Below are 15424 nucleotides of genomic sequence, written 5' to 3' on the forward strand. Positions count from 1 at the left end.
GGTGAATACCATAGATGCATTTAAGGGGAAGCTGGATAAACACATGAGGGAGAAAGGAATAGAAGGAAATGATGTTAGGGTTAGATGAGGAGGGGTGGGAGAAGGCACCTGTGGAGCATAAACAGGGGCATGGACCAGATGGGCCGAATGGCCTGTTTCGGTGCTGTACATTCTATGTATGTAATTCTATGTAATACCTTGTTGATATTCATCTGAAAGTGGTTCACATTTTAGCAAAATGGCATCAGATACTGAATCCATAGTTTACGGGTATATTTTGTATCGAGAATAATGAATGAAATGTTTGTGAAAAACTTCATTGACGGCAGCAGATAAGAGCTCGAATTATTGGCCGCTCAAGACCTTGAGCCATGTGAGTAAGTTCCTCTCGTCCCCCCTCCCCTTCACTCCCTTAGTGACCTCATCAACCATCAAACCAATAAAGAACAGTGCTCAACTCACACTGACACAACAGACTGTCAGGAACTTGACAATTTTTTTTGATATTTGAAAATAGACTTTATTTTATCAAATTTAAAGATACACACAGTTCAATGTAAAAAGACACAATTTCAAGCATTGCAGTTCGAACCAATACAGTGCAGATCGTACACACTATGATCCCATTATTAGAAAACACAGTTTTTTTTTTATTCGTTCATGGGATGCAGGCATCGCTGGCGATGCCGGCATTTATTGCCCATTCCTAATTGCCCTTGAGAAGGTGGTGGTGAGCCGCCTTCTTGAACCGCTGCAGTCCGTGTGGTGACGGTTCTCCCACAGTGCTGTTAAGAAGGGAGTTCCAGGATTTTGACCCAGCGACGATGAAGGAACGGCGATATATTTCCAAGTCGGGATGGTGTGTGACTTGGAGGGGAACGTGCAGGTGGTGTTGTTCCCATGTGCCTGCTGCTCTTGTCCTTCTAGGTGGTAGAGGTCGCGGGTTTGGGGGGTGCTGTCGAAGAAGCCTTGCCGAGTTGCTGCAGTGCATCCTGTGGATGGTACACACTGCAGCCACTGTGCGCCGGTGGTGAAGAGAGTGAATGTTTAGGGTGGTGGATGGTGTGCCAATCAAGCGGGCTGTTTTATCTTGGATGGTGTCGAGCTTCTTGAGTGTTGTTGGAGCTGCACTCATCCAAGCAAGTGGAGAGTATTCCATCACACTCCTGACTTATGCCTTGTAGATGGTGGAAAGGCTTTGGGGAGTCAGGAGGTGAGTCACTCACCGCAGAATACCCAGCCTCTGACCTGCTCTCGTAGCCACAGTATTTATATGGCTGGCCCAGTTAAGTTTCTGGTCAATGGTGACCCCCAGGATGTTGATGGTGGGGGATTCGGTGATGGTAATGCCGTTGAATGTCAAGGGGAGGTGGTTAGACTCTCTCTTGTTGGAGATGGTCATTGCCTGGCACTTATCTGGCACGAATGTTACTTGCCACTTATGAGCCCAAGCCTGGATGTTGTCCAGGTCTTGCTGCATGCAGGGTCGGACTGCTTCATTATTTGAGGGGTTGCGAATGGAAGTGAAGACTGTGCAATCATCAGCGAACATCCCCATTGCTGACCTTATGATGGAGGGAAGGTCATTGATGAAGCAGCTGAAGATGGTTGGGCCTAGGAAACTGCCTTGAGGAACTCCTGCAGCAATGGCCTGGGGCTGAGATGATTGGCCTCCAACAACCACTACTATCTTCCTTTGTGCTGGGTATGACTGCTAGGTATGACTCCAGCAAATGGAGAGTTTTCCCCCTGATTCCCATTGACTTCAATTTTCCTTGGGCTCCTTGGTGCCACACTCGGTCAAATGCTGCCTTGATGTCAAGGGCAGTCACTCTCACCTCACCTCTGGAATTCAGCTCTTTTGTCCATGTTTGGACCAAGGCTGCAATGAGGTCTGGAGCCGAGTGGTCCTGGCGGAACACAAACTGAGCATCGGTGAGCAGGTTATTGGTGAGTAAGTGCCGCTTGATGGCACTGTCGACGAAACCTTCCATCACTTTGCTGATGATTGAGAGTAGGCTGATGGGGCGGGAATTGGCCGGATTGGATTTGTCCTGCTTTTTGTGGACAGGACATACCTGGGCAATTTTCCACATTGTCGGGTGGATGCCAGTTTTGTAGCTGTACTGGAACAGCTTGGCTAGAGGCGCAGCTAGTTCTGGAGCACAAGTCTTCAGCACTACAGCTGGGATGTTGTCGGGGCCCATAGCCTTTGCTGGATCCAGTGCACTCAGCCGTTTCTTGATATCACGTGCAGTGAATCGAATTGGCCGAAGACTGGCTTCTGTGATGGTGGGGATATCGGGAGGAGGCCTAGATGGATCATCCACTCGGCACTTCTGGCTGAAGATGGTTGCAAACGCTTCAGCCTTGTCTTTTGCACTCATGTGCTGGACTCGACCATCATTGAGGAAGGGGATGTTTGCAGAGCCTCCTCCACCCGTTAGTTGTTTAATTGTCCACCACCATTCACGACTGGATGTGGCAGGACTGCAGAGCTTTGATCTGATCCGTTGGTTGTGGAATCGCTTCGCTCTGTCTGCAGCATGTCGCTTCCGCTGTTCAGCATGCATGTAGTCTTGAGTGGTTGCTTCACCAGGTTGGCACCTCATTTTTTGGTACGCCTGGTGCTGCTCCTGGCATGCTCTTCTACACTCCTCATTGAACCAGGGTTGATCCCCTGGCTTGTTGGTAATGGTAGAGTGAGGAATATGCCGGGCCATGAGGTTACAGATTGTGCTGGAATACAATTCTGCTGCCAGCAGATTTCATGAGGTCCAGAGTCAATGTTGAGGACTCCCAGGGCCACTCCCTCCTGACTGTGTGTCACTGTACCGCCACCTCTGGTGGGTCTGTCCTGCTGGTGGGACAGGACATCCCCAGGGATGGTGATGGAAGAGTCTGGGACGTTGGCTGAAAGGTATGATTCTGTAAGTTTGGCTGTGTCAGGCTGTTGCTTGACTGGTCTGTGGGACAGCTCTCCCAATTTTGGCACAAATCCCCAGATGTTAGTCAGGAGGACCTTGCAGGGTCGACTGGGCTTGGTGTTTTTTTGCCGTTGTCGTGTCCGGTGCCGAGTGGTCCGTCCGGTTTTATTCTTGTCATGACTTTTCGTAGCGAGATTTTACAACTGAGTGGCTTGCTGGGCCATTTCAGAGGGCAATTAAGAATCAACCACATTGCTGTGGGTCTGGAGTCACATGTCGGCCAGACCGGGTAAGGACGGCAGGTTTCCTTCCCGAAAGGACATTAGTGAACCAGATGGGTTTTTACGACAATCCGGTAGTTTCATGGCCATTATCACTGATACTCGTATTTTAATTCCAGATTTTTATTTAATTAATTAAATTTAATTAATTGAATTTAAATTCACCAGCTGCCGTGGCGGGATTTGAACTAATGATTCTGGATTTTAATCCAGGCCTCCGGATTACTAGTCCAGTAACATAACCACTCTGCTACCGTACACATTGTGGTAAAATGTTCCACATTCTTACCACTCACTGACTAAAGAAGTTTTTCCTGAATTCCCGATTGGATTTATTTGTGACTATCTTATAGTTTTGGATTACCTCCAGTTTGGCACTCGGCCACAAGCGGAAAATTACGAACATATGAAGATACGAGAGCTGGAGTAGGCCATTCAGCCCCTCGAGCCTGCTCTGCTATTTGGTAAGGTCATGATTGATCTGATTGTGACCTCAACCCTACTTACCTGTCTACCGACTATAACCTTTGACTCCCTTGTTAATCAGGAATCTATCTTCCTCAGCCTTAGAAATATTCAATGACCCTGCCTCCACCGCTCTCTGGCAAGGGAGTTCCACAGACTCACGACCCTCTGAGAGAAAAAATTCCTCCTCACCTCCGTCTTAAATGGGAGACACATTATTTTTAAACTGGTGGCCCCTAGTTCCAGTATCTCCCACAAAGGGAAACCTCCTCTCATCATCTACCCCTTCTAGTCCCCTCAGGACCTTGTATGTTTCAATAAGATAACCTCTCGTTCTTCTAAACTCCAGTGTATACAGGCCCAACTTATCCAACCTTTCCTCAAAAGATAACCCCCTCATCTGAGGAATCAGTCGAGTGAACCTTCTCTGAACTACCTCCAAGCAATTATTTCCTTGCAGCATATGCTAAAGAGGAACAACCTCTCAGAACTTCCATCTCCACAATAGTGCAGGTGAGAGGAACTGAACAACATGAGGAAAAGGAGCTCACATCCCAATACTCCATTCCAAGTGTTGGTGCTCAATACACTTCAAAGGACAACTTAAACTAAATAAACTCTTATTACATGCAACTTTAGAGTTACAGTTTAAAAACTTTTCCATTTAAGGTACCTGGTGTCAAATCAAGCATTTCTACCATGAGACCAGCAAGACTAGATCAGAATATAGTTCCTGAGAAAGAGAAACAGCCCATACTGCACCAGTGTGACATTTTTCCGTTTCCCACACCAACCATCCTGTGTTCTCAAATGAGACTGCCTATTTAGTGCTGCAGTTTAGTTCATCACAGTTTTGTGATTTGGGCCCTTTGAGTTGGACTGAGACTATCAAACATGCATCATCCAAGCTGACACTTTTGTGCAGTAATGAGAGAGTGCTGCATTGTTGGAGGGGTTGACTTTTGGATGAGATGTTAAAGTGGATCTAATAGACCGCTGGCAATATTGAAGAGCAGGGAGTTCTCTTGGTGTCCTGGCCAACACTTTTCTCTCAACCAACATCAGCAGAAACACATTAACTGTTCATTCATGCAAGTTGCTGTTTGTGGGACCTTGCTCTGCACATATCAGCAGAATTGTATTCCAGCACAATCTGTAACCTCAGAGCCCGGCATATTCCACTCTCTACCATTACCAACAAGCCAGGGGATCAACCCTGGTTCATTGAGGAGTGCAGAAGAGCTTGTCAGGAGCAGCACCAGGCGTACCTAATAATGAGGTGCCAACCGGGTGAAGCTACAACACAGGACTACATGCATGCTAAACAGCAGAAGCAACATGCTATACACAGAGCGAAGTGATTCCACAACAACCAACGGATCAGATCAAAGCTCTGCAGTCTTGCCACATCCAGTCGTGAATGGTGGTGGACAATTAAACAACTAACGGGAGGAGGAGGCTCTGTAAACATCCCCATCCTCAATAATGGCAGAGACCAGCACGTGAGTGCAAAAGACAAGGCATGAAGCGTTTGCAACAATCTTCAGCCAGAAGTGCCGAGTAGATGATCCATCTCGGCCTCCTCCTGATATCCCCACCATCACAGAAGACAGTCTTCAGCTATTTCGATTCACTCAACGTGATATCAAGAAACAGCTGAGTGCATTGGATACATCAAAGTTTATGGACCCCGACAACATTCTGACTGTAGTGCTGAAGACTCGTGCTCCAGGACTAACGACGCATCCAGCCAAACTGTTCCAGTACAGCTACAACACTGGCAACTAACCAACAATGTGGAAAATTGCTCAGGTCTGTCCTGTCCATAAAAAGCAGGACAAATCCAATCCGGCCAATTACTGCCCCATCAGTCTGCTCTCAATCATTAGCAAAGTGATTGAAGGTGTCGTCGACAATGCTCTCGAACGACATTACTCACCAAAACTTGCTCACCGATGCTCAGTTTGGTTCCCGCCAGGACTACTCAGCTCCAGACCTCATCACAGCCTTGGTCCAAACATGGACAAAAGAGCTGAATTCCAGAGGTGAGGTGAGAGTGACAGCCCTTGACATCAAGGCAGCATTTGACCGCGTGTGGCACCAAGGATCCCGAGTAAATTTGAAGTCAATGGGAATCAGGGGGAAAACTATCCAGTGGCTGGAGTCATACCGAGCACAAAGGAAGGTGATAGTGGTTGTTGGAGGCCAATCATCTCAGCCCCAAGACATTGCTGCAGGAGTTCCTCAGGGCAGTGTCCATGGCCCAGCCATCTTCAGCTGCTTCATCAATGACCTACCCTCCATCATAAGGTCAGAAATGGGGATGTTCACTGTTGATTGCACAGTGTTCAGTTCCATTCGCAACCCTTCAGATAATGAAGCAGTCCTGGACAACATCCAGGTTTGGGATCATAAGTGGCAAGTAATATTTGTGCCAGATAAGTGCCAGGCAATGACCATCTCCAACAAGAGAGAGTCTAACCACCTCCCCTTGGCATTCAACTGCATTACCATCGCGAAATCCACCACCATCAGCATCCTGGGGGTCAGCATTGACCAGAAACTTAACTGGACCAGCAACATAATTTCTGTGGCTTCAAGAGCAAGTCAGAGGCTGGGTATTCTGTGGCAAGTGACTCACCTCCTGACTCCCCAAAGCCTTTCCACCATCGACCAGGCACGAGTCAGGAGTCTGATGGAATACTCTCCACTTGCCTGGATGAGTGCAGCGCCAACAACACTCAAGAACTCCACACCATCCAGGACAAAATGTTGGTGTTCAGAGGGAATTAGGTGTCCTGGTACACAAAACACAGGAAGTTAACATGCAGGTACAGAAAGCAATTGGTATGTTGGCCTTTCTTGCAAGGGGGATGGAGTCCAAGAGTAAGGAAGTCTTGCTACAATTGTAAGATTCTCAAAATTCACAGATCTCCCAAAACTCAGAGAAAAACCCTAAAGAAAAGGACTTTGGAATTTACCTTTTCCCTGAGTATGGAAAACTTTGACCATTGACTAAAATCCTAAGATGGAAGGATAGGTGAGAGGTCACCAGACGAATCCACAACACACACTGTGGAATGTGGGAGAATGACTGCTTCAGACATGTCTCTGTTTTAATGCAAAACCTACAGCAGGTGGTCAACACTCACTGCCATTGAAAGAGGCTACTGCTCCAGACATGGTGGGGCCACATCTTTGTTTTAAAGCAAAACCGATCAACACCTAGGACGTTGGATACAAAAGGAAGCCTTGAGTGACAAGCTCGAAAAATAGGAATTAACAATGACCAATTGGGAGAAGCAATTGCAACATGATGAGGGAGCATCAAAAAGCCATCAAAGATTCTTAAGGACTTTGTCAGAACTGTTTAAACAGGCATGAAGTGTTTTTTTCAAAGTGACGAAGGCCGTTGTAAGAGAGGGATATAGAAGTGGAAAATCGAAACCTCTCTCTCTCTCTCTGGTTCTTGCTGGCGCTTGTGTGCTGCTTGTCTTGTTCTGGCTGTCTCTGGAAGGAAGAGCAGCTTCAGCAAACAACAAGGCGAGGGGGCAACAGGAAAGCAGTTCGACAGGGAAGGTCAGTAGCTCCAGAAGCAGGCTGACACACAAGAAACCAGAGCAACAGCCCCAGTGACCATCAGACACCTCGCGGCAACAAGGGCCTTACGAAACAACCAACCGAATATTGCCACTAACCATTAACTCTGGCCCTTTAGAGTCCAACTTAGCTAGTATAGTGGGATTTGGAGGGGTGAGGTATCATTCTACTATAATTTCCCTCGTGTGTACCGAAGTGTTCCCCATTTTATTAGAGTGTTAAGATTGTTGTGTTGTATTTTCTCTCTTGAATAAAGGTCAAAGTTTCTTGCACCAAAACCAGTTGTCTGCTGCACTTTGTCACAACTAAGTCCAAGGTTGAGAACGCAGGGAGTGGGAGCGATTCGAACGGCTCAGAAGTCAGAGGCGAAGCTGACACACACCACCACCCCCTACAAATTGTACAGGGGCTTATGGAGACCACACCTGGAATACTGTGTGCAGTTTTGGACTCCTTACCTAAGGAAGGATATACTTGACCCCTGGGGACGGTGCAGCGAAGGTTCACTCCATTGATTCCTGGGATGAGAGGGTTGTCCTATGATGAGAGATTGAGTACAATGGGCCTATACTCTCTGGAGTTTAGAGGAATGAGAGATGATCTCATTGAAACATATAAGATACAGAGAGGGCTTGACAAGGTAGATGCTAAGAGGCTGCTTCCCCTGGCTGAAGAGTCAAGAGCTCGAGGGCACAATATCGGGATAAGGGGTCAGCCATTAAGGACTGAGATGAGGAGCAATTTCTTCGCTCCGAGGGTTGTGAATCTTTGGAATTCTCTACCCCAGAGGACTGTGGATGCTCAGTCGTTGAGTACATTCAAGGCTGAGATGGATAGATTTTTGAATCGAGGGGAATCAAGGGATATGGGGATCGGGCCGGAAAGTGGAGTTGAGGTCGAAGATCAGCCATGATCTTATTGAATGGCGGAGCAGGATCGAGGGGCTGCATGGCCTAGTCCTGCTCCTATTTCTTATGTTCTTATGTTCAAATAGCATCGATGCATTTAATGGGAAGCTGGATAAACGCATGGGGGAAAGCGCTAGAAGGATATACTGATAGGGTTAGATGAAGAGGGGTGGGAGGAGGCATCAATCATTTGGGCCGAATGGCCTGTTTTGGTGCTGTCCATTCTATGTGTGTAATTCTATGTAAAACCTTGTTGATATGCAACTGAAAGTGGTTCACATTGTTACAAAATGGCAACAGATACTGAATCCATCGTTTATGGGGAAATTTTGTATCGAGCATAATGAATGAAATGTTTGTGAAAAACTCCAATGACGGCAGCAGAGAAGAGCTTCACTCCCTTAGTGACCTCATCAACCATCAAACCAATAAAGAACAGTGCTCTACTCACACTGACACAACAGACTGTAAGAAACTTGATAATTTTTTTTCTATTTCAAAATACACTTTATTTCATCATATTTAAAGATACACACAGTTCAACGTAAAAAGACACAATTTCAATCAATATAGTTCGAACCAATACAATGCAGATCGTACACACTATGATCTCATTATTACAATTCAAAACACAGTACATAGCATCGAATACATTTTGTACAATACAAAGTGGGATGGCCTTACTCGGTGGCCTTTCCCCATAGAGCCTTTGCTTGGGCTGCACTTGCTTCAGTGCATCCCGCAGCATCTACTCCTGGACCTTGGAATGTGCCTGTCAGAAACACACGGTCGTGGACAGCTCCTTCAGCTGGAAGAGCAACAGATTTCGGGCCAACCAAAGGGCCTCCTTCACCGAGTTGATAGTTTTCCAGCAGCAGTTGATATCTGTCTCGGTGTGTGTCCCTGGGAACAGGCCATAGAGCACAGCGTCCTGTATTACCCAGCTGTTGGGGATGAATCGGGACAGATACCAACGCATCTCTCTCCATACCTTCTGCGCGAAGGGGCAGTCCATCAGGAGGTTGACGACGGTCTTGTCCTCGCTGCATCCTCGAGGGCAGCTCGCGGTGGCACTGAGATTTCGTGCGTGTTGGAAGGACCGCACTCGGAGGCCCCTTCTCACCACCATCCAGGCTACATCTTGGTGCATGTTGGTCAGTTCTGGTGACAAGGGGTTCTGCCAAATGGTATCGACCATCTGGTCAGGGACTACCCGATCGGATCCACCCTCTCCTTTCCCTGCAGGACTCCCAGAAAGTTCCATGACAACCACCAATAAAGAACAGTGCTCTACTCACACTGACACAACAGACTGTAAGAAGCTCACCAATTATGGTACAGAGGCAGGACACAGGGATTCAACCTTTGTGGGATTCTACTTGTAGGAACACAGGAATGTACAGGAGAGAAAAAGCCTATTTTGGACCATCTGGTCATTTCTAGAGTTTAAAAAGTAGAATACACAGATCCCTCAATTGAATTACCCACCATCTGACCTGCTCTTGTAGCCACGGCATTTATGTGTTATTTGTGACTTTGATTAGAGCAGATTCTGTGCTGTGGCAGGAGTGGAAACCTGATTGAAGGGATTAAACCATGGAGTTGCGTGAAAGGTGAATTGAGATTTGAGAGGCAACAACACGCTCAAGGAGTTTGGAGATCAAACAGGGGTTGGAGATGGGGTGGTAGTTTGCAAGGACGGAGGGGTCGAGGGTGAGTTTTTGAGAAGGAGGAGTGATGATGTTGGTTTTGATAGGGAGCGGGGTGGGGGCAGTAACCTGAGGAGAGGGAACCATTTCCAATGTCAGCTAGCATGGGGGCCATGAAGGAAAATTGGGTGGTCAGCAGTTTAGGGGTAAATGGAGCAGGAGGTAGGTCTCGTTGACAAGATGGGCTCAGAAAGGACTTGAGGGAAGACAAGGGAGAAACTAGAAAAAGATCCGGGGTCATATTCAGTTGCTGACAGAATACTTTCAGTAATTGTTTATTCCTATCGACATAAATGATTCACAAACAATTTGTTGCTAAGAAATAAAAACTTGTTGGCCGATTTGAAAGAACATTTCAGAATGTTGAATTTCCTGGACAGTTAGTCCATCTTGTTATGAACACTGTAGTTCAGAATTTTCACATTATTCTAAATTCACAAATGAATATCAAGTTAATGTGTACACTCTGCATTCTCCTTCAAGACAAGGTAGCCGTGTGTCTTTCTGCTTCAGTACACCTGCACAAACAATCACTCTGGGAATCTACTGAGCGACTGAGGTCCACAGAATTCTTATTGAAGATCGTAACGTCAGGCACGGTGAAATCTGTAAATAGAAAAATATGGGATTAATGACAGAACCACGATAGAAAATGGAGATATTTTTAAAAGTGATGATTTTCCCCTCTGCATTTCAATACCATTGTTATGATTGTAACCTCAAAAGTATCTGGACAGATCTGTACATTGAGTGATGTATGGAGGAAAAAACTCAGACTCACAGATTGCAGTGATGTGTCAGCAGGTGATGACTGTCTATTATGCTGTGCTTTTAAAAAAATGTTTGTTCAGAAAACTTTCCACAGTCAAAGTGGACAGTTGTTTACTTTGGCATTGACTTGAAAGAAATGCAAGGAGAGAGGCTCAAAGACATCTGCCATGGCTCTTCCTGAATGCTTTGCGTCTGTCTTCACAAAAGAGGGGGACGATGCAGACATTGTAGTTGAGGAGGAGTGTGAAATATTGGACAGGATAAGCATAGTGAGAGAGGAAATATTAAGGGGTTTAGCATCCTTGAAAGTAGATAAATCACAAGGCCAGCATGAAATGTATCCCAGGCTGTTACGTGAAGCAAGGGAGGAAATAGCGGAGACTCTGACCATCATTTTCCAATCCTGTCTGGTTCCAGGCCTGGTGCTGGAGGATTGGAGGACTGCTAACGTTGTAACATTGTTTAAAACGGGAGAAAGGGATAGACCGAGTAATTACAGGCCAGTCAGCCTAACCTCATTTAGAAAGGCACGGATTAATCGAGGACAGTCAGCATGGATTTGTTCAGGGAAGTTCGTGTCAGACCAACTTGATCGAATTTTTTGAGGAGGTAACAAGGAGGGTCTATGAGGGTAGCATGTTTGATATCGTCTACATGGATTTTATCAAGGCTTTTGACAAGATCTCACATGGCAAACTGGTCAGAAAAGTAAAAGCCCATGGGATCCAAGGGACAGTGGCAAGTTGGATCCAGAATTGGCTTTTTTATTATTCGTTCATGGGATGTGGGCATCGCTGGCAAAGCCAGCATTTATTGCCCATCCCTAATTGCCCTTGAGAAGGTGGTGGTGAGCCACCTTCTTTAACCGCTGCAGTCCGAGGGGTGAAGTTTCTCCCACAGTGGTGTTAGGTCGGGAGTTCCAGGATTTTGACCCAGCGACGATGATGGAACGGCGATATATTTCCAAGCCGAGATGGTGTGTGACTTGGAAGGGAACGTGCAGGTGGTGTTGTTCCCATGTGCCTGCTGCCCTTGTCCTTCTCGGCAGTTGAGATCGCGGGTTTGGGAGGTGCTGTCGAAGAAGCCTTGGTGAGTTGCTGCAGTGCATCGAAGCAAAGGGTAATGGTCGACGGGTGTTTTTATGACTGGAAGGCTGTTTCCAGTGGGGTTCCGTAGGACTCAGCACTAGGACCATTGCTTTTTCTGGTATATATCAATGATTTTGACTGAAATGTAGGGGGTATGATTGAGAAGTTTGCAGATGACACAAACGTTGGCCGTGTGGTTGATGGTGAGGAAGAAAGCTGTAGACTGCAGGAAGATATCAATGGACCAGTCAGGTGGACAAAAAAGTGTCAAATGGCATTCAATCCGGAGAAGTGTGAGGTAATGCATTTGTGGAGGGCAAACAAGGCAAGGGAATACACAATAAATGGGAGGATACTGAGAAGTGTAGAGGAACAGAGGGGCCTTGGAGTGTATGTCTACAGATCCCTGAAGGTAGGTCAGGTAGATAAGGTGGTTAGAATCAGAGAATCACAGCATCATAGAAAGATTATAGCATGGAAGATGCCATTCAGCCCATTGAGTCCGTGCCGGCTCTGCATCAGAACAATCCAGTTCGTCCCTCTCCCACGCCTTATCCCCGTAGCCCTGCAAACATTTTCCTTTCAAGTACTTTTCCAATTCCCTTTCGAAGACCATAATTGAATCTGCCTCCACCACCCCCTCGGGCAGTGCATTCCCGATCCTAACCACTCGCTGTGTGAAAAAGCTTTTCCTCATGTCACCTTTGGTTCTTTTCCAATCACCTTAAATATATGTCCTCTGGTTCTTGACCCTTCTGCCAACCCTATCTACTCTGTCGAGACCCTTCATGATTTTGAATACCTCTATCAAATCTCCTCTCAACCTTCTTTGTTCCAAAGAGAACAACCCCAGCTTCTCCAGTCTATCCACGTAACTAAAGTCCCTCATCCCTGGAATCATTCCAGTAAATCTCTTCTGCTCCCTCTCGAAGGCTTTCACATCTTTCCAAAAGTGCGGTGCCCAGAACTGGACACAATACTCCAGCTGTGGCCGAACCAGGGTTTTATAAAGGTTCATCATGACTTCCTTGCTTTTGTACTCCATGCCTCTATTTATAAAGCCCAGGATTCCATATGGTTTTTAACCACTTTCTCAACCTGCCCTGCCACCTTCAAAGATTTGTGTGTATACACCCCCAGATCTCTCTGTTCATGCACCCCTTTTACAAGGGTAACTGGGGAGAGAGTAGGGCCTCTTAAGGATCAACAAGGTCATCTATGTGCGGAACCACAAGAGATGGGTGAGATCCTGAATGAATATTTCACATCGGTATTTACGGTTGAGAAAGGCATGGATGTTAGGGAACTTGGGGAAATAAATAGTGATGTCTTGAGGAGTGTACATATTACAGAGAGGGAGGTGCTGGAAGTCTTAACGCGCATCAAGGTAGATAAATCTCCGGGACCTGATGAAATGTATCCCAGGACGTTATGGGAGGTTAGGGAGGAAATTGCGGGTCCCCTAGCAGAGATATTTGAATCATCCACCGCTCCAGGTGAGGTGCCTGAAGATTGGAGGGTAGCAAATGTTGTGCCTTTGTTTAAGAAGGGCGGCAGGGAAAAGCCTGGGAACTACAGACCAGTGAGCCTGACATCTGTAGTGGGTAAGTTGTTAGAGGGTATTCTGAGGGACAGAATCTACAGGCATTTGGAGAGGCAGGGACCAATTAGGAACAGTCAGCATGGTTTTGTGAGAGGAAAATCATGTCTCACGAATTTGATTGAGTTTTTTGAAGGGGTAACCAAGAAGATAGATGAGGGCTGTGCAGTAGACGTGGTCTACATGGACTTCAGCAAAGCATTTGACAAGGTACCGCATGGTAGGTTGTGACATAAGATTATGGCCAGTACCTCCGCAATTTCCACCCTTCCTTCCCTCAGCAACGTAGGGTGCATCCCATCCAGACCGGGTGACTTATTTACTTTAAGTATAACGAGCCTCTCTGGTACCTCTTCTTCAACAATTTTTAATCCATCTGGTATCTCAACTATGTCTTCCATTACTGAGACCCTGGCAGCATCTTCTTCCTCGGTAAAGGCAGATGCACAGTATTCATTTAGTACCTCAGCCATGCCCTCTACCTCCATGAGTGGTTCTCCTTCATGGTCCTTAATGGCCCCACCCCTCCTCTTACTACCCCTTTACTGTTCACATGCCTATAGAAGACTTTTGCATTCCCATTTATGTTGGCCGCCCATCTATTCTCATATTCTCTCTTTGCCCCTCTTATTTCCTTTCTCACTTTCCCTCTGAACTTTCTATATTCAGCCTGGTTCTCGCTAAGAAGGCAAATGGGATACTTTCCTTTATTGGCCGAGGCATAGAATTTAAGAGCAAGGTGGTTATGCTTGAACTGTATAAAACACTAGTTAGGCCACAGCTGGAGTATTGCATACATTTCTGGTCATCACATTACAGGAAAGATGTAATTGCACTAGAGAGGGTACAGAGGAGATTTATGAGGATGTTGCCAGGACAGGAGAATTTTAGCTAAGAGGAAAAATTAGTTCGGCTGGGGTTGTTTTCTTTGGAACAGAGGAGGCTGAGGGAAGATTTAAATGAGGTGTATAAAATCATGAGGGGCCGAGCGAGAGTGGATAGGAAGGACCTCGTTCCCTCAGCAGAGGGATCAATGACCAGGTGGCATAGATTGAAAGTAATTGGTAGAGGGGAGTTGAAGAAAAATGTTTTCATCCAGAGGGTGGTGAGGGTCTGGAACTCACTGCCTGAAAGGGTGGTAGAGGCAGAAACCCTCATTGCATTTAAAGGGTACTTGGATATGCACTTGAAATGCCACAACCTACAGGGCTATGGACCAGGAACTGGAAAGTGGGATCAGGCGAGATGGCTCTTTATTGGTCGGCACAGACATGATGGGCCGAATGGCCTCCTTCTGTACCGTAAATTTCTATGATTCTATATTAGGGTATTCCACTGTCACATATTAACAAATTCTGAACTATATTTTGTTGCAGCAACTTTCAAAGTCTGCCTGCAGTGAGTTGCACAATAATGAATCAAGGAATATCTTGCGATGATGCCGACTGCAGCATTCCCAGCGACCTGGATATTCCCACCCTCTCCACCTCCCATCACATCAGGGAAGGCCTCCAGCAGATGCTTGGCCGCACTGCCACTGGTAATGCAACCCACCTAGCACTGCTGACCACAGAGGTCACCAGGAGAGGGGTGGTGGTTATCCCTGGGCAGCAGCTGAAGACCTGATGAAGCCTCTTTTGGAGGGTCAGGGCCCCGGTAGTGGGCAACTCTCCCTCTGCCCAGACCCCAAGAATGTACCTTGCTTAGGCCTCAGCAACCTGCCCAACCCTCGTCGACAGAGGGAAATTCGGGAAACCGTGGTGTGATATCCTTTCCTCTTTCTCAGAAGTCGGATTTTCTCAGTATTCTCACATATATATATTGCGCTATTTTCTCAAATAAATACATTTGGAGAAAAGGAATGACTCTATTTGTGCAATTCACCACTCTAAAATGATACGAACATTTATCCTAAAGTAAGTAAAAGAAGAAATTCAGGATCTGAAGTCTTTATTGCTTGTTACCTGATAAGTAATGCAGAATAGGCAAGTTAACAGGTTTGCAGGAATGTGAAGAGGTTACTGAAATGTAAATCTGTCACCAATATCCCTTTAGGAGTGGAAAGGCCACTCATC

General features: G+C 46.4%; 1 protein-coding gene across 1 annotated transcript in view; it reads left to right on the forward strand.

The window, feature by feature from the left end:
• LOC137325607 (di-N-acetylchitobiase-like) overlaps positions 1–14975 on the forward strand; it is a 40282-nt gene extending 25307 nt beyond the window's left edge. Inside the window, exon 8 of the mRNA XM_067990873.1 lies at positions 14726–14975. Within this exon, the coding sequence (XP_067846974.1) occupies positions 14726–14975 (250 nt within the window). The remainder of the gene's footprint in view (positions 1–14725) is intronic.
• The last annotated feature ends 449 nt before the right edge of the window (positions 14976–15424 follow it).

This window comes from Heptranchias perlo, chromosome 9 (genome assembly GCF_035084215.1).
Source record: "Heptranchias perlo isolate sHepPer1 chromosome 9, sHepPer1.hap1, whole genome shotgun sequence".
Taxonomy (NCBI): Eukaryota; Metazoa; Chordata; class Chondrichthyes; order Hexanchiformes; family Hexanchidae; genus Heptranchias; species Heptranchias perlo.